This window comes from Anomaloglossus baeobatrachus, chromosome 1 (assembly GCF_048569485.1).
Source record: "Anomaloglossus baeobatrachus isolate aAnoBae1 chromosome 1, aAnoBae1.hap1, whole genome shotgun sequence".
NCBI classification, from domain to species: domain Eukaryota; kingdom Metazoa; phylum Chordata; class Amphibia; order Anura; family Aromobatidae; genus Anomaloglossus; species Anomaloglossus baeobatrachus.
In genome coordinates this window covers 815,311,327-815,330,387 of record NC_134353.1, presented here as the reverse complement: position 1 = coordinate 815,330,387, position 19,061 = coordinate 815,311,327, and the positions used below count along the sequence as shown (strand labels likewise).

Here is a 19,061-nt window from a genome sequence, read left to right as displayed (position 1 = left end):
TACTGCATTGTTACTGTTTTGCTGAGAGGGTAGAGTAAGCTCTGGATTGAGAGTGGGCCTCACTGCTGAAAAGATGTACGATCAGGAGAGGGAGAGAGAGGGTCCCAGAGTTGAACTGCCGCATGATGGGATGCAAGTCCAGTGTACACTGACTGGCAGAGAGGCCTAAGCGGGGGGGTGAAACTTGATGACGGACCAATCCTGTAAAGAAACTGTAAATCTTGCAGCTTTTTAAGTGAAGCGCCTTTTGTTGGAAGAAACTGAATAAGTAATTTTGGCGAACCATTATACTGTCACGTAGCTTATTGTTGGGGCCCACAGTACATTGCTCGGTTCTGACTTTAAAGGTCATTCTACATCCATCACAAGACAAATATTAGAGATGTGAGGGATGAAGGTTAAGAAATGAGCTGGGGAGAAATAATTTAGATACATGGTACAGTGGCCAGACAGCCCTACATACAAATCTGCATGTGAGGCAAAGATTCTGATAAAAGGAAATGTGGTGCATGCAGTATGTTAAAAATATTAATACTATGGAATTGTGAGGGATAAGGGACATTTGGACCCCTGATTTGTGCAGAAAGTCTTGTCCCTCTTCATAAATATGTTTCAAAGTTAGTGACATCACAATTATTGTCACAGTTGTCTCTCTTTGAAGACTAGTGACTTGTTCAGGACTAGAGTCACTCATTACCATCTTAGGCTCTATATTTAAAGGTAGTTTTATTTCCTGTGGAACTTAAGCAGTTAATTAAATGGCAGTTTCGTTGCCAACAGCTCCCAGCAGAGCATTCCAGCTGCAGCTGCTTTGTAGCCACACCCCTTCAGATATAAGTAGCAGTGTTTTCCCAGCAGTCCTTGCGGAAGGTGCAAATCCATTTGTTCTCTGACCGCCTTGGTGGAAGGTCCTGTCTAGCAGTATTCCAAAAGTCGGATTTTATCCTTTTTTGTTGCTGTTTTCCCCTGTTTGTCTTACCTTCTTTGTGTATATTAGTGCAGCATTTCGACTAGCGTTTTCCTCCTGTCAGCGCACTAGCCAGGGCATCTACAGGGTTCCTGCTCGGCGACAGTTGGGGAGACTGTGTACGGCCTGGCTAGGAGAGTAGAGACAGCTGCAGGTGAGTGCAGGAGGTGTCCCATCTACCCCTCTCACTGGAGTTCGGGAGTTCACCGTTGTTATTGTGTCCCCAGAGTTCTATCACACTTGTATTGTTTTTTGTATTTTTGTCATGCATCATCCTCCACGTTGGTCTGAGCGCACGTGCCACGCTTGTCATACCTGACAGTGTGACAATTGTAATAAATGTAGAAAGAACACTATTAATACAGAGGTTAATCTGGTCACACCCAGGAGACAATAGTTGGCCAGTTGGAACAATCTCAGGTCTTTGGTGTTTTCTCAAGATATATATAGTTATAACATCCCTTATAAATAAAGCTATGAACATCAATGTAATGAAATGTGTATTTTGTAGTATGAGCCATTTAATTTTTATTATAGAAAATCAAACATTAAACTTTATACAACAATTCAATTCATTGATACTCTGTATCCAATGAACATTTTCATTACCTATTTCATATTGAAGGTATAGACTTATGGAGCCATCTATTGAGCGTAGTGTAACTGTAATGCATTTACAGAATATTGATATAATCTGTGATTGGCATGCATCATACGGAGTGTAGAGTAATGAACTTTATTGCGACCAGACTGAATACTAAGTGACAATTCTTGGCTATAGGCTCTTGCATGGCTTGTATGTGTAATCTGCCTTCAAAACAATAGTTGGAAATGTATTCTGTTTTCCAGCATGGTCCATCCTTTGTCTGTCTGGAAATAATACGGAGGGGTGAGCGTTACAGACATCGCTGGCTGCGTCTCATTCTTTTTCTGTGCCACCCATGCCAAAAAATGCCACACCAGACGGATTTCTGAGTGTGTCACAGTTTTCATTGACAAGAACCTTCATTTTTCTCTTATAGCTCAGAAATAAAACACACACACAAAGAAGGCGAGCAAGGCAGGCAAAGCAATGCAAGCACTTCCAAGTCCCAGATGAAGGCAGAGCTATCTGACTTGTGTCTGCTATGTCTCAGCACTCCTCCACAGCTGGGCATCACACATAAAGCCTTCTGTCACCTACCTGGTAAGTGCTTTCAATGCTTTTAGTTTATTCTTTGCTTGTTTGTCCAGATACAGAATATTATTGTCTACTCACATGTATTCATTCTTCTTTAGTCTATGCACCTGCCATTACACATAAATAAATGGAAATCACAGAAGTGTCAATCATGCAATACGGGCTTTCCCTGTGTTCTGAAAAAATGACTTGAAAAATGTTAGCTCAGCTTGGCACTGAGTTTAAACATTGACTATACAGATATCCTACCTACATATACTGCCGAGCCTTGCCCATGTTATTACACCTAACTGGGGTGGACCTGCTACTGTAAAGTTTTTGGAACTATATGATAAGGTGTAGACCGATTCATAAACACAACCAATTGTTTGTATTTATATTTTCATTTAATTGTTTACATTCTTTATATTTAATGTTTTAATATTTTTCTTTTATTTATTGTATTATACAAAATATTGTCATTTTTTTTTCCTCCAAAAGTGAAGCAGTTAAAATTAAAGAAATGAAATGTTTAATTGAAAATTGGAACGGGACGTATGTAATTTGACAGAGGGTATTGAGTTTGCGCCTGCAATGTTAGTGGGACAAGTAAAGATCACAAAGGCCAAAAAGCATCTGGTCCTTTAGGTAATTGACTTTACATTACTTCACCTTGAAAAGACATTATTGGCTGGGTATTCTCACTTAGAGCTTCCCTGAGTGCTTGGCTAATGGGGAGCTCAAAGTGTTTTAGGACTGGAGGCTGTGTGCAGTTTAGCAACTTACCTTGGGCAATAATAGGCTCAGAACACGGGATCCAAATAGAAGATGCAACGTCCAAATCCTGAGCAAATTACTAATATTATTTATTAATGATACGTCAGGCTTCTGGCAGCGATTATCCCAAACCGGATGCTCCTCACGTGAGGACTAATTGGAGCGCTCACCTGGGGAGCTTACAATCTTATCTGGGGTGCAACGAGTTAAAAAAAAACCTTAGCATCTTAATAATATCCCTAATAGTGATGAGCGAGTACTAAAAAGCTCGGGTGCTCGAAGCTCGGGCCGAGCCTCCCAAGATACTCGTGTACTCGGCCCGAGCAACGAGCCCAATGTTATCCTATGGGAGACCCGAGTATTTTTGTGAAATGACCTCCCGGCAGCATGGAGAAACCCTAAAAATGTCACAAAAGTCTCAGAAGAGTGCTCAAATGACATGGCAACAGCATGGGGAAGACCCCTTGAAGCATTTATCACTCAAAAGTCACAGCTGTGAACAATTTTGTCCGCGTTTTACGCCATTTTTACGGACTCACCAGAAAACCTTCCAAAATGACCCCAAAATGATTTTTCATGGCGGAAATGTTAAGGGCACATACCCAATAGTGAGATAGAGCTGGTGTATGTTACTTTTTGAGATCAATACATGAAAGATTTTACGTGAAAACATTGTGTGGCACTCCGATGTCCCTGAGAAGAGACGTACATGAAGGCCTCTTGAGTCTAATGTGCCCATTTTGAGGAAGTGAGTCTTTGTAGTATTTTCCTTTGCCAGGGCAGTCCTAAATTGTGAGGTTCACCAATGCCCCTGCATACAGACGTGCATGAGGGCCTGTAAACCTGAAGTGCCCATTGGAAGGAAGTGGGTGTATTATAGTATAGCCCTTAGGCAGGGAAGCCAAACATTGGGAGGCTCCACGTTGTCCCTGGATAGAGACGTGCATGAAGGCCTGTAAACCTGAAGTGCCCATTGGAAGGAAGTGGGTGTATTATAGTATAGCCCTTAGGCAGGGAAGCCAAACATTGGGAGGCTCCACGTTGTCCCTGGATAGAGACGTGCATGAAGGCCTGTAAACCTGAAGTGCCCATTGGAAGGAAGTGGGTGTATTATAGTATAGCCCTTAGGCAGGGAAGCCAAACATTGGGAGGCTCCACGTTGTCCCTGGATAGAGACGTGCATGAAGGCCTGTAAACCTGAAGTGCCCATTGGAAGGAAGTGGGTGTATTATAGTATAGCCCTTAGGCAGGGAAGCCAAACATTGGGAGGCTCCACGTTGTCCCTGGATAGAGACGTGCATGAAGGCCTGTAAACCTGAAGTGCCCATTGGAAGGAAGTGGGTGTATTATAGTATAGCCCTTAGGCAGGGAAGCCAAACATTGGGAGGCTCCACGTTGTCCCTGGATAGAGACGTGCATGAAGGCCTGTAAACCTGAAGTGCCCATTGGAAGGAAGTGGGTGTATTATAGTATAGCCCTTAGGCAGGGAAGCCAAACATTGGGAGGCTCCACGTTGTCCCTGGATAGAGACGTGCATGAAGGCCTGTAAACCTGAAGTGCCCATTGGAAGGAAGTGGGTGTATTATAGTATAGCCCTTAGGCAGGGAAGCCAAACATTGGGAGGCTCCACGTTGTCCCTGGATAGAGACGTGCATGAAGGCCTGTAAACCTGAAGTGCCCATTGGAAGGAAGTGGGTGTATTATAGTATAGCCCTTAGGCAGGGAAGCCAAACATTGGGAGGCTCCACGTTGTCCCTGGATAGAGACGTGCATGAAGGCCTGTAAACCTGAAGTGCCCATTGGAAGGAAGTGGGTGTATTATAGTATAGCCCTTAGGCAGGGAAGCCAAACATTGGGAGGCTCCACGTTGTCCCTGGATAGAGACGTGCATGAAGGCCTGTAAACCTGAAGTGCCCATTGGAAGGAAGTGGGTGTATTATAGTATAGCCCTTAGGCAGGGAAGCCAAACATTGGGAGGCTCCACGTTGTCCCTGGATAGAGACGTGCATGAAGGCCTGTAAACCTGAAGTGCCCATTGGAAGGAAGTGGGTGTATTATAGTATAGCCCTTAGGCAGGGAAGCCAAACATTGGGAGGCTCCACGTTGTCCCTGGATAGAGACGTGCATGAAGGCCTGTAAACCTGAAGTGCCCATTGGAAGGAAGTGGGTGTATTATAGTATAGCCCTTAGGCAGGGAAGCCAAACATTGGGAGGCTCCACGTTGTCCCTGGATAGAGACGTGCATGAAGGCCTGTAAACCTGAAGTGCCCATTGGAAGGAAGTGGGTGTATTATAGTATAGCCCTTAGGCAGGGAAGCCAAACATTGGGAGGCTCCACGTTGTCCCTGGATAGAGACGTGCATGAAGGCCTGTAAACCTGAAGTGCCCATTGGAAGGAAGTGGGTGTATTATAGTATAGCCCTTAGGCAGGGAAGCCAAACATTGGGAGGCTCTACGTTGTCCCTGGATAGAGACCTGTTAGGTTCTTAGTGCCTCCGTGCTTGCATTTAAAAATTGCACGTGTGTGCCTGTTGGTGGCAGCTTTCCGCTGCATTTGTGTGAGTTTTGCACAAACTTGGATATAACACACAAGTCTAGTGAATACACATCAGCACAGCATTGCAAAATGCGCAAGGGCGTTGTCAACGAACAAGGAAGTGGACGTGATGGTGGTGCAGGCAGACACCGAGGTTGTGTGCAAGCTCTAATTTCGCCACAACAAAGGGCCACATCTAGTCGCTCGCACGTCCTGTCCCAAATTCTTGGGGACCGCAGCAGTACACCCCTCTTGAACCAAGACCAGTGTCAACAGGTTGTTAGTTGGATAGCGGATAATGCTTCCAGTCAGATTGGCACCACCACAAACACTCTGTCTTCCACACGGTCAAGTGTCAGTAGCCGTGATACTGCACCGCACATTTCAGAACCTGATCCTCCTTCCTACCACCAGGCCGAGTACACGTCCACGGACATTACTGATCCCACACTTGGACACTCGGAATAGCTGTTCGTTCACGTTTCCATTCACAAATTCTGGCCTCTCGCCAGCTCCTGTTGAAGTGGGCCATGACGAGATTGTATGTACAGATGCACAAATATTTGAGCAGCCACGTTCTCACGAAGTTGGCAACGTGTCTCAACAAGGGGTGGCCGATGATGAGACACAATTGTCAGGAAGTCAGGAGGAGGAGCAGGGTGCGGAAGAGGAAGACGACGTGGTGGATGATCCAGTAACTGACCCAACCTGGCAGGAGGATATGCAGAGCGAGGACAGCAGTGCACAGGGGGAGGGAGGCGTAGCATCACAACAGGCAGTAAGAAGCAGAGTGGTGGCCCCAGGCAGACGTCAGTCAACTGTTCCCCGGAACAACACGACACAAGGTGCCTGTACAAATGTTAGGTCTTCCCGAGTCTGGCTGTAATACTATTGTATGTATTGAGGATTTCGATTGCGTTAGGGCAATGACAACCAGAGACGAGTTCTTGGTGCAAGACATTTATAATATGCAACCAGCAAATATGTACATAAACGGAACAAAAACACAGTAGAACATAAATACAGGAAATACCTTCCAGGGACTGAGCGAAAGGGAATTCCCGGTACCGCGCACCGGACTCCCCCAGGGAGACCACCAACAGCAAACCCCTATACAGGGACTGTCTGGCAATCACCCCAGAAGCCCTAAATGCGCAGCAGCCGGGACACAAAAGGGCAATAGGTAAGTCGAAAAATGTCTGTACGTGATGTGAGTCCAGAGTGGTATTAAACGGAAGGAACCGGGCAGAAGTTCCGACCAAAGACGGCAAACGGAGTCCAGGTACAGCTAGATGATACCAGATGAAGTCCAGAGTCGGTGTCGGTTGTTTTCCAAGAGGATCCGAATAACAATCAGGAACCAAAAGCAGCAGGGCAGGAGCACACAGGAAGCAGTATACTCAGGCACTGGACTAAGCTTTAGGGGCGGCTTTTAAACAGATGGACAGGAAGTAGGGCAACATAACAGAAAACTCCATGTTAACAAAGGGCAAGCTCTTTCAAAAGAAAACTGGAAAACCAGGAACTCTGACACTGGCAGTTTTTTAAGTTGGCTCCAGATGATTCTAAAAAGGCCATTTGCAACACCTGCCATGCCAGCATCACCAGGGGTACCAAAACTAGCAGCCTGACCACCACCAGCATGATCAGGCACATGTCAGCCAAGCACCCGACTTTGTGGGAAGTACAACAGAGTCGAGGAGCAGTGCTTGCTGATGTCACTGCTACGTCTTCGCTGGTTGTGCATGCGAGCCAATCCCCTGTCCATGCTGCCTGCGAACAAGCCTCCTCCACTCCTGCACCTGCAGTTGCCTACGCAGAAAGAACACCATCATCAAGCACGTCCTTGTCCCAGCGCAACGTTCAGTTATCCATTCAGGAAACCTTTGAGCGCAGGCGCAAATACACTGCCAACACCCCACATGCCACAGTTCTAAATGCTAACATTTCGCGACTGCTTGCGCTGGAAATGTTGCCTTTTAGGCTGGTTGAGACAGAAGCATTCCGCGAACTGATGGTGGCAGCTGTCCCACGTTACTCGGTCCACAGCCGCCACTATTTCTCCCTGTGTGCCGTCCCCGCATTGCATAACTAACCACGTGTCACAAAACATCACACGTGCCCGGAACAACGCTGTTTCAGCCAAAGTCCACCTAACCACAGACACGTGGACAAGTGCATGTGGGCAAGGCCGCTACATCTCGTTGACGTCACACTGGGTTAATATTGTGCAAGCTGGGACCCAGTCTGAGCGAGGGACGGAATACGTCCTTCACACACCAAGTTTTGCAGGCCCTACCTCAGTCAGGGTTTCACACACACTCTACAGCTCCGGAATGTCATGCTCCTCAGCCTCCTCCTCCTCCTGCGCATCCTGATCCACTTTACCCTCCACACCAGTCCCAAGCTGTAAGTGTCGCTGGCGGAGGAGGGGACGGTGCGCTCTCCCACTGCTCGGGTCCGGCTGACGCAGCTCTACGGCTGCTGCTGCTCGTTGGCTCGAGCGATGGCCGGATCCCGGGGACTCGAGCGGCGCTACTCGCCCGTGAGTGAAAAGGGGTGGTTTGGGTTTTGGGGATATTGTCCGTGACGCCACCCACGGTTGTGGTGATTGTGTGGACACCACCGCTGCTCTGGACGGGGATCCCGGGAGCCTGTGACAGGGAGCAGCTTTGTTGTTATTTCTCCCCTACGTGGGTAGGGGGGTTGGTTGTCCCGGGGCCCGGTGATGGGGTAGAGATGGATGACAGGCGGGTTGCGGGGCCTGATGAAGTGCATGGTCGCAGGGGCAGCGCTGTGCCGCACGGCACGGAGGTACTCACTCAGCCCAATGATGATGACACAGTTCAGGGTAAAACAAGTGGCTGGATGGACAGGTCACTCGGACGGCTGCGGTTGTTCCTCCCTGCAGGTTAGTGATGACTGTCTCTCCCTGCACCGAAGTTAAGTGTTGGTAGTGATGGTTTCCCAACGGTAACCCGCTCCCTGACCTGGATATGGGCCGGAGGAGCCCCTTTTGCCCACAGGCGCTGGCCCTGGGAGACGGTTGCCCTTGCCGGTGGCTGTGTCTCCCCTTCACGGTTGTACGGTTGCCTTCTATCTGGACTTGGCTGTTTGGAAACCCTGAGGTCCCCTTCAATAACGGATTTGGCAAATTCACGGCGACACCAAGCCTTGCCGGGATCCGAAAGTCCTCTGCCAATGGTGCTGGCTTCGCTTTGTATACCGGTCCGGTACGGCCGGGTCACCACCCGTCCACGGTCCTTACGGCAGACTCCAATCGGCCTCCACTGCAGACGGTCAGCACATCCTGCCAACCTTGCTGTCCTGTCCAGGCCACACACCCGGACCAACTTCAGGCTCTTTGCTGTCACTTTTCTCCTCTCTACTACTTTCCTCCTTCCACTTCCTTAGCTTAACTCTCACTGCCTGTGTTTTCCCTCCTCCTCGGTGGGTGGAGACCAACCGCCTGGCTCCACACCCTGGTGTGGACAACAGCCCCTGGGGAAGGCAACAAGGATTTTGTGTTTTGACTATGATATGCCTGCAGGGAGTGTGGGGTGTTTAAGTGTTGTGCTCTGTGGCCCCTGGCTTGTCCAGGGCGACACAGAAGCACTGCAGCACTGCCTCGGCGAAGCGGCAACAGGCAGTGCTGAAGCTAATCTGCATAGGTGACAAACCCCACAATGCAGAAGAGGTGTGGACAGCTCTGAAACAGCAGGCAGATCACTGGCTCACAACTCTGAACCTAAAGCCAGGAAAGGTGGTGTGTGACAATGGCCGGAACCTGGTGGCGGCTTTGAGGCGAGGCCAGCTGACACATGTTCCATGCTTGGCCCATGTGCTCAACCTCGAGGTTCAGCGGTTTCTAAAGTCATAGTCAGAGCTGTCTGATCTGCTGGTAAAAGTTCGCCGCCTGTCTGCACATTTTCGAAAGTCACCTACTGCTTCAGCCGGCCTTGCCGCCTTAAGACGCCGTTTGCATCTTCCGGCACACAGACTGGTGTGTGATGTCCCCACGCGTTGGAATTCAACTCTGCACATGTTGGTCAGGATATGTGAGCAGAAGAGGGCAGTTGTTGAGTACCTGCATCACCTAAGCCGTCGGGAAATGGGTCAAACTCCACACATAACACCTGAGGAGTGGAGATGGATGTCCGACCTATGCACCATCCGCCAAAACTTTGAGGACTACAACAAGATGGTGAGCGGCGATGACGACATTATTAGCGTCACCATACCGCTTCTCTGCCTTCTAAAATGGTCTCTGCTCAGAAAACAAACATGATGCATTGCAGGCGGAGCGCGATGAGTTTCAGCAAGAAACAGTAGTGGGTGTGGGTGATGATAACACACAGCCCAGCCTCGTCTCATCACAACGTGCAGTGGAGGACTATGACGAGGAGGAGGATGAAGACATGGAGCAACTCTCTGGCCAAATTGAGGATATGACATGCAGTCATATCCTCGGTTCAGCGTGGCTGGCCAGAGGACAGGGTAGATGATGAGGAGGAGGAGGACAGCATGTTCAGTCATCGTGTCGGTCAGGATACTGAAGTGATGGCTGTTAAGAGTCTGGCACACATGGCTGACTTTATGGTAAGCTGCCTGTCTCGTGACCCTCGCGTTAAGAACATCTTGGCCGACAATCATTACTGGTTGGTAACACTGTTAGACCCACGCTAAAAGGAGAACTTTATGTCTCTTATTCCCGAGGCGGAGAGGTCAGGCAAAATGCAGCAGTTCCAGAAGGCCATAGTCACGGAAGTAGGCAAAGCATTCCCCTCACAAAACGCTAGCGGCATAGGTCATGAATCAGTGGACAACCGAGGCGTACAGCCGAGAGAGGCACAAGTCCAATCCGCCAGAGGTAGGGGAACAGTCTTTAAGATGTGTGACAGTTTTCTCAGCCCCTCACGTACCACAGCCCCTGAGGTGCGGGGTAGTGCCACAAGAAATCCTAAGTTTGCCCAGATGCTGAAGGAGTACCTTGCAGATCGAACAACTGTACTCCGACATTCCTCTGTGCCTTACAATTATTGGGTATCCAAGCTGGACACGTGGCATGAATTGGCTCTCTACGCCTTGGAAGGCCTGGCCTGCCCTGCTGCTAGCGTTTTGTCAGAGCGTGTTTTTAGTGCCGCAGGTGGAATCATTACAGATAAACGCACCCGCCTGTCAACTGAAAATGCTGACAAGCTGACTCTGATCAAGATGAACAAGGGTTGGATTGGGCCAGACTTCACCACACCACCAGCAAATGAGAGCGGAATTTAAAGTTTGCCATGTACCTCCACTCACCCATGGGTACACACTTCTGGAGTTTGGCTAATCGCTGGACTGCTCCTCCTTCTCCTCATGCGCCACCATGATGATGACCGTTACAAATTGCAATACTTAGGCCTTTGTTTCAGGTATACCCCCAGTGGTAAATTTTTTCGCCCATTCTTTGCAGAATGGACATTACAACGACAGGAGACCCACTCCTTTGCAATGGGAACAATGTTTTGAGGCCCTCATGCACGTCTCTATCCAGGGACAACGTGGAGCCTGACGCTGCCACCGACTGCCACACACGTGCTGTTTTTAAATGCAAGCACGGACGCAATAAGAACCTAACTGGTTTTTAGGAGCGACAATTACTGAGAAGTCTGACACTATCAGACACTGCTGACTGACGTGTATTATACACTAGACTTGTGCGTTATATAATAGTTTGTGCAAAACGCGCACCTGTACCCTGCCACCGACTGCCACACACGTGCTGTTTTTAAATGCAAGCACGGACGCAATAAGAACCTAACTGGTTTTTAGGAGCGACAATTACTGAGAAGTCTGACACTATCAGACACTGCTGACTGACGTGTATTATACACTAGACTTGTGCGTTATATAATAGTTTGTGCAAAACGCGCACCTGTACCCTGCCACCGACTGCCACACACGTGCTGTTTTTAAATGCAAGCACGGACGCAATAAGAACATAACTGGTTTTTAGGAGCGACAATTACTGAGAAGTCTGACACTATCAGACACTGCTGACTGACGTGTATTATACACTAGACTTGTGCGTTATATAATAGTTTGTGCAAAACGCGCACCTGTACCCTGCCACCGACTGCCACACACGTGCTGTTTTTAAATGCAAGCACGGACGCAATAAGAACATAACTGGTTTTTAGGAGCGACAATTACTGAGAAGTCTGACACTATCAGACACTGCTGACTGACGTGTATTATACACTAGACTTGTGCGTTATATAATAGTTTGTGCAAAACGCGCACCTGTACCCTGCCACCGACTGCCACACACGTGCTGTTTTTAAATGCAAGCACGGACGCAATAAGAACATAACTGGTTTTTAGGAGCGACAATTACTGAGAAGTCTGACACTATCAGACACTGCTGACTGACGTGTATTATACACTAGACTTGTGCGTTATATAATAGTTTGTGCAAAACGCGCACCTGTACCCTGCCACCGACTGCCACACACGTGCTGTTTTTAAATGCAAGCACGGACGCAATAAGAACATAACTGGTTTTTAGGAGCGACAATTACTGAGAAGTCTGACACTATCAGACACTGCTGACTGACGTGTATTATACACTAGACTTGTGCGTTATATAATAGTTTGTGCAAAACGCGCACCTGTACCCTGCCACCGACTGCCACACACGTGCTGTTTTTAAATGCAAGCACGGACGCAATAAGAACCTAACTGGTTTTTAGGAGCGACAATTACTGAGAAGTCTGACACTATCAGACACTGCTGACTGACGTGTATTATACACTAGACTTGTGCGTTATATAATAGTTTGTGCAAAACGCGCACCTGTACCCTGCCACCGACTGCCACACACGTGCTGTTTTTAAATGCAAGCACGGACGCAATAAGAACCTAACTGGTTTTTAGGAGCGACAATTACTGAGAAGTCTGACACTATCAGACACTGCTGACTGACGTGTATTATACACTAGACTTGTGCGTTATATAATAGTTTGTGCAAAACGCGCACCTGTACCCTGCCACCGACTGCCACACACGTGCTGTTTTTAAATGCAAGCACGGACGCAATAAGAACCTAACTGGTTTTTAGGAGCGACAATTACTGAGAAGTCTGACACTATCAGACACTGCTGACTGACGTGTATTATACACTAGACTTGTGCGTTATATAATAGTTTGTGCAAAACGCGCACCTGTACCCTGCCACCGACTGCCACACACGTGCTGTTTTTAAATGCAAGCACGGACGCAATAAGAACCTAACTGGTTTTTAGGAGCGACAATTACTGAGAAGTCTGACACTATCAGACACTGCTGACTGACGTGTATTATACACTAGACTTGTGCGTTATATAATAGTTTGTGCAAAACGCGCACCTGTACCCTGCCACCGACTGCCACACACGTGCTGTTTTTAAATGCAAGCACGGACGCAATAAGAACATAACTGGTTTTTAGGAGCGACAATTACTGAGAAGTCTGACACTATCTGGACTGTTTTACACTGTGTACACCAGCCCCAGATATGATGAAGGCTGGTATACGGTCACCACTAGGAATGGCTATATATACCCTGCCTGCCTGCCTGTATACTGCTACAATAGTCCTGACAAGGACTCTTCTGGTCACTAGCCTGTATTCCGACCTGGCTATACCCTGCCTGTATATAGCAACAATAGTCCTGAGAAGGACTCTGCTACTGTACTCCGACCTGGCTATACCCTGCCTGCCTGTATACAACTAGAATAGTCCTGAGAAGGACTTCTGGTCACACTGTTTGCAGCCCTGCTCCGGAACTAACTATAAAGGGCCGCAAAGCTTTCCCTGAATCAGCGACACTCTCCCTACACTCACTGTCAGAATAGCTGTGAGCAGAGCACAGCGCGCCGGCCTATATAAAGGCTCGGTGACGCTGTGCAGGCCGGCCAATCACTGCAATTCCACAACTAACAGGGCTGTGGCATTGCAGTGGTCTGCCAGCCAATCCCTGCATGAGGGCTGGCTCTCAAAAGAGCGCCAACATGCAGAAATGAAGACCACGAGTAAAGCACGAGTATCGCGAGATTACTCGGTCCCCGTCGAGCAGCCCGAGTACAGTGATACTCGTGCGAGTACCGAGTAGTGACAAGCATGCTCGCTCATCACTAATCCCTAATAATGTCTTACAGCTTGAAGATTGAAGTGACTCCTTGGATCGCAGCATCATGTAAGTATTGCTATGTTCTAATTATTTATCCACCTGTTACTATTATCTCTTTGTGCTGATTTTTAACCCTTTTTTATTTCATGTTTTTCCTCGCATTCATGTTTATTGTTCTTTGTCGTCTTTCACTCCTTCCATTATGTATCCCCTCCCGTCTTCCCAGTCTTTACCTCCCCATTGTCTGTTTCTTTAGTCTTCTTCACCTCCACCCTGTCCCCCACGCTTCTCTTTATCCTTTCTATACCCTTTGTCTTCCCAATACGCGTCTCCCTTTGTCAGCCTCCAACTTTCCATTACATATCTATCTATCCTCTTATCCTTAGCTATATTGATTTCTTGTACTATAATAACCAGCAACATGTGGAAAGTTAATAGTTTACAGATTCCTGTGGAAAGATTACTTAGGTCGCGTCTTATACATCTCTAAGGATCAACCTTCCTTGGAACAGAGAATAATCTCACTGATTCACACACACCTTTCGGAAAATAAGGAGAATTTATTCTCTTTAAAACCCATTAATGCATCTTTATATCACTTTTGCTGTGTTTCCAGCAGTCCCCAGGCAAAAAAAAGGATATGCGCTGTGGCAATAAGATCATTGTTTCAACAATATTGGCTAAATGGCAATGTTGAGCCAATAAAAGAAAAATATTAACATAGCTCAGGGTCACGGAGGCTTATTGCTCCAACATGGAGAGAGTTAATCAAGTAGGAGATTGCAAAATGATGTTTCTTTAATAATGCGCCCAGAGTGTCACAAAGAGCGATAGTGTAATTGCATTGTAAAAACTGTGTAATCTTGAAGTATAGCTATGAAAATTAATATTTTGTAACAGGGCTATAAATGCATAATAATCATAAATATTCAGATGCAAGTACACTGAATTATTGCCAGACTTTCTTCTCCAGCTGCGCACAACCGGATCTGCGGCTTGTTACCATCCAAATCTTATAACTCAACACTGCCCTCTATTGTTTCCAGATTTAAAAAATAACATGGATTGATAATAAGAGCATAGATCTGGGCTCAGCTCACATTTAGCGTACAAAATCTCCATGTAATGAAAGTACATAGCAGAGCAAGATGGGATAGTATTACAAGAAAAATGTAAATAAGAAGTAAAACTCAAAGTTGGTATAGATAAATCATATGTTAAAATATTTTTGAAGATTAATTCATCTGATCATACATCCACAGATATATTGCTAAACATTCAGGACTGCACTTATATACCAACTCCCATTTTTGTATGTTGATAGATTTACTGCACTCTCCAATTGTTGCAAAAAGGAATGATATTTATTTAAAGGGAACCTGTCAGGTACAATATGCAGCCACCCAGAACCACAAGCAGTTCTGGTGCATATTCATAATCCCTGCCTAAAGGTCACTAGGTGTGGGATAGGTCCTTAAGTCCAGTCCGCAATCAGTTGATTCGACTCGGCCCTGTCGGTTCAGGGCTTTGTACTGGGTCTGAGTACCCCTCCTGGTGCTCCGGTTTCTAATCGGTTCCCCGGTTCCGTACCGGCGGGCCACCGCCCGACCCCAGTCCCCACGGTTTTACCGGCTGTAATCCCAGCTCCTGCAGGCGGCCACCACCGTCTGCCTCCTTGCCAATGGTGACTGGGCTCCGACCCAGCCACCTGGTAGTCTCTTGGCAGGCCTGGACACAGGACTGCCCGTGAACTTGACTGCTCTACACTTGTACTTGAACTACACTAGACTAGACTGTGTGTTTTCCCGCCTCCAGGCCTGTGAACTCCTCGGTGGGTGGAGCCAACCGCCTGGCTCTGCCCCCTGGTGTGGACATCAAACCTGGAGGGTGGTGACAAGGTTTTTAGTTTGACTGATGTCACCTAACCGGGAGGGGGTGTGGTGTTGTGTGTGACTACCTGGGACGACCTGACTAGTCCAGGGCGTCACATTTGCACCCAGAAATGCTTGTGGTTCTGGATGCATATTGGACCTCACAGGTTCCCTTTAAGCTAAAAAAGAAGGAAGAGAGCGACTGAATTCAAATCAGTTGTACTTTTCGACCCTCCCGGGTCTTAGTCAAGTGGCGCTTAAGGATGAGTAGCTGGAGTACAGGAATGCAAGTGCGGCAGCACTGTAGCTTGTATTCAGCAGGTGTCTTTGATGATAAGTTCCTGGAGTGTGGGCATGTAAGCGCAACATCACTATTGCTGTGTGTAATAGGTAAAACAGGACCTTCACCTTTTACCGATGCTGCTCCAGTCCGGCGGCACCATCTTGTGACTGTAGCTTCTGACTGGTCGAAAGTCAGAAGTTATGTCACATATAGAGAAGAGTGAATCCAAGGTTTGGTTTTCAGCCAAACACCAACTTTTTTTTTTTAAAAAAAACATAACTGTTTGGTTCTGAGTTCCGGCAATTTACGTATGAACTTCACTTGTACGAGCATCATTGTGCTCAGGTACGCTCTGTGCTCTGCCCAGTGTGAGCCTCTTGCAGTGTTTGAAGAGCTCGTACTGGGGGTAACAGCAGCGTGATCATATGTAGTGTGCTACCCCTCCTAATAAAAAAATTGAAATACCCCACCTACCTGCCCCCAGAAGGGATCTTTTTATGACTGGCTGCATGTGGGCGGAGATCCGAACTGCCAATCAGTTACTTCCATTGTTATTCGGGCAAAGTCCGAACCTGTGGAGATACGGTTTGGCTGCAAAACGGTTCACTCATCTAGTCACAAGCTCCCAATACAAGTCTATGAGAGCAGAAGAGGCCAGAACAAGGCTCTCATAGAGTTGTATTGGGTTGTGAGTGACCTCTGGTGCTCTCAAAGAAACACTGGAGCTTTTGGCAGGTCACAAATCGCTATAGACCGACCAGAGTGGCGGCGCTAGAAGATAAAAATGGCGGAAGATGAGCATAAGACCGGGGGAAGAGAACTTAGACGTAAAGCACCACTCCAGCGGTACAATAAAAAAACAAATGCTGGAGTGGTCCTTTAATCTTTGAGGAAAAAGAACATCAAAGAGATAGTTTGTTATGGCAATAGTACCATTACAGTCCCATGGTAAAAATGTAGTAGTAAAATTGACAAATGAGAATAATTCAGCCAACCTAAATGTACTTATGGCCAAATTCAAATAGAAAACTGTGCACACGTTGTGTGACGCCCTGGCCTATCAGGTCGTCACAAGGGTGCCGTGTAATCTGCCCTTCTGCATGGTACCCACTCCTCCTTGGTTACGGGTCCTGTCCCTCTGGTGTTGTTAAGAACAGGTATACACAAATCCTGAGGAACACTCTGCACCACACCCACCAGACACCCATTGGGCAGCCTGAAGGGAATAGGGCCGTCCAGATGGAGGGATGGTAGAAGTAGGGCCAGAAGTGTCAGTTGTAGTCAGAAAGTGTCAGTGAGCAGTGACAGGAAAGGTCACGCTGCAGAGCTGGGCTCCTGTACCCGTCCCAGGTGCCAGACGTTGGCCTGGCCTGGAAGGAGCTGGAACCCCAGTCGCTGGGGGTAGTGGCAAGGGGCACGGTACTGCCACGGAGGGCAGTTCGGTGGCCTTGTGCTACAACCGGGCAGGGGCCAGGGCACGACGGGGTACGCGGAACCTAGGCTGGGAAGTAGCTTTATGCAGCCCAGTAATTCACCCGACGAGGACGGAATCTTCAGGAACCGCTCTCCACCCGCTCCAAAATCGGGGTACTAGTGCAATGAGAGGGATAGGACTTCCCAAAACCATCCAGAAAATCCCAAGGGTGAACCCTGAGTGCAAGTTCACTCTGCTAGCCACGCAGGTGAGCGGGACCCGGGAAGTTTTAGGCGAAAGGGATCCACCAAGACTAAACACAGTGCCAAGGGACAAGGCTTCAGATCAACCAGCAACGCCAAAAGGGCACGGACCCAGCATGTTCGACTCAAAGCTGCTGGGCGGTCAAGACTTTGGTTTACCTGGTGTCAGTGTCAGCATCTCTGGACTGTGTGAGTATGTTGTGCCCCTTTGCTTCCAACAGGTCCCCAGCCTACCATAACCGAGCCCCGGGACACTTTCCCCTGCCCATGGAGGGGTTAACATCACCAGCTGCCATCCCATCGCTCCCGGGCACTCTCCCTCTCTCTTAAACGCAGCAGCGGTGGTAGTATCCTATTTTACCACGACCTGTGGGTGGCATCACGAACACTATCCAACCCACCCCTTCAAACCCCCTTTTTATTTTCAAGAGGCCGCGCCACCCCGCCTCGGGTCCGGAGACCCCCTCAAGCCACTGCGGATCCGGATCAGAGCAGCCCGTCGGCTGTCGCGGGGGCAGCACACGTTGCAGTTTTCTTGCAGTTTTTACCCATTTTTTCAGTGCACATATATCACAAAACTTGAAGGGTTTTCTGATTCCAGTAAAATGTATGGGAATCCTGAAGTCTCATTAACACTTTGAGTATTTTTTTCCTTGCAGATTTGCGGCAGATTTCTATCTGCAGCATGTCAATTCTTTCTGTTTTTTCTGCAGGTTTCACCCATACTAATGAGTGGGAAAAATATGCACTAAAAATGCATGTAAAAAACACATCAATATTGAGCATTTTTCCTGACAAGAGATGCAGAAATGGTGCTGAAATGTGCACATACCCTCACCACTTGCATACCTGCAGATTATGACTTGCACCCCTCCCTTAATAAGATGCTTTAACCTCCATCAGTAAGGAAAGTACTTAATGGTGTCCTGTAGAACTTTCATTTGTTAAGATACATTATTGGGCATTGCTATTTACAGATCCTTGTAGCCATATAAACACTGATAAACTAACTGCAATCAATGGTTGGTTCTATTAGGCAAATAGACATCACAGTGAGAGTATCCTTACCCCATCAAGATGTGGGATGTGCTCTGCTGCAGAAGGACCATTCAGAAAGTTAGCATGGGGTGGGGGATGGGCATTGGCAATGTGTATTCAAGTGGCAGAGGCCATTCATGTAGATTAGATGGCACTTCACACTTCCTGATAACAAACCCTCTAATCTGTCTTTACCAGCACTTAATATGACATGTGATTTATAGTAATGTATTATTTACAGTGCATTTCCATATGAAGCAGCCTGTGCCTACAGCTGAACTTGCAACTTTGCAGGGAAATCACTAATAGTTCACAGCAGTCTTGTGACCCCCTCCCCCTCATCACATAAGTGTTGTCACTACATTCCTCTCCCTTTGGCTTCAGCTAAAACTGTGAAGTAATTAGGTGAAGACAGGCGGCAGATAGAGGCTAAGGAAGGGATTGCTGAGAGTGCAGAATAAGCACCAGTGACATTCAGCTGGTCTCTATGTGATGTTAGAAGTGTGATTGTACCACATCTGATAATCACTTTATTCTCCGTGCAAAATGTGCTACAACTGAAAACCCCCTATAGCTCTGAAGAAGCTCCAGTGATGGGCAC

General features: G+C 47.6%; 1 protein-coding gene across 2 annotated transcripts in view; it reads left to right on the top strand.

The window, feature by feature from the left end:
• The first annotated feature begins 1,913 nt into the window (after positions 1-1,913).
• Positions 1,914-19,061, top strand: part of RGMB (repulsive guidance molecule BMP co-receptor b) — a 107,059-nt gene continuing 89,911 nt past the window's right edge. Inside the window, exons 1-2 of one of the 2 annotated variants that reach the window (XM_075325064.1) lie at positions 1,914-2,153; positions 13,620-13,657. In XM_075325064.1, coding sequence (XP_075181179.1) covers positions 13,656-13,657 — 2 coding nt within the window. In that variant the 5' untranslated portion in view covers positions 1,914-2,153; positions 13,620-13,655. The remainder of the gene's footprint in view (positions 2,154-13,619; positions 13,658-19,061) is intronic. The other variant, XM_075325065.1, reaches the window with a different exon arrangement.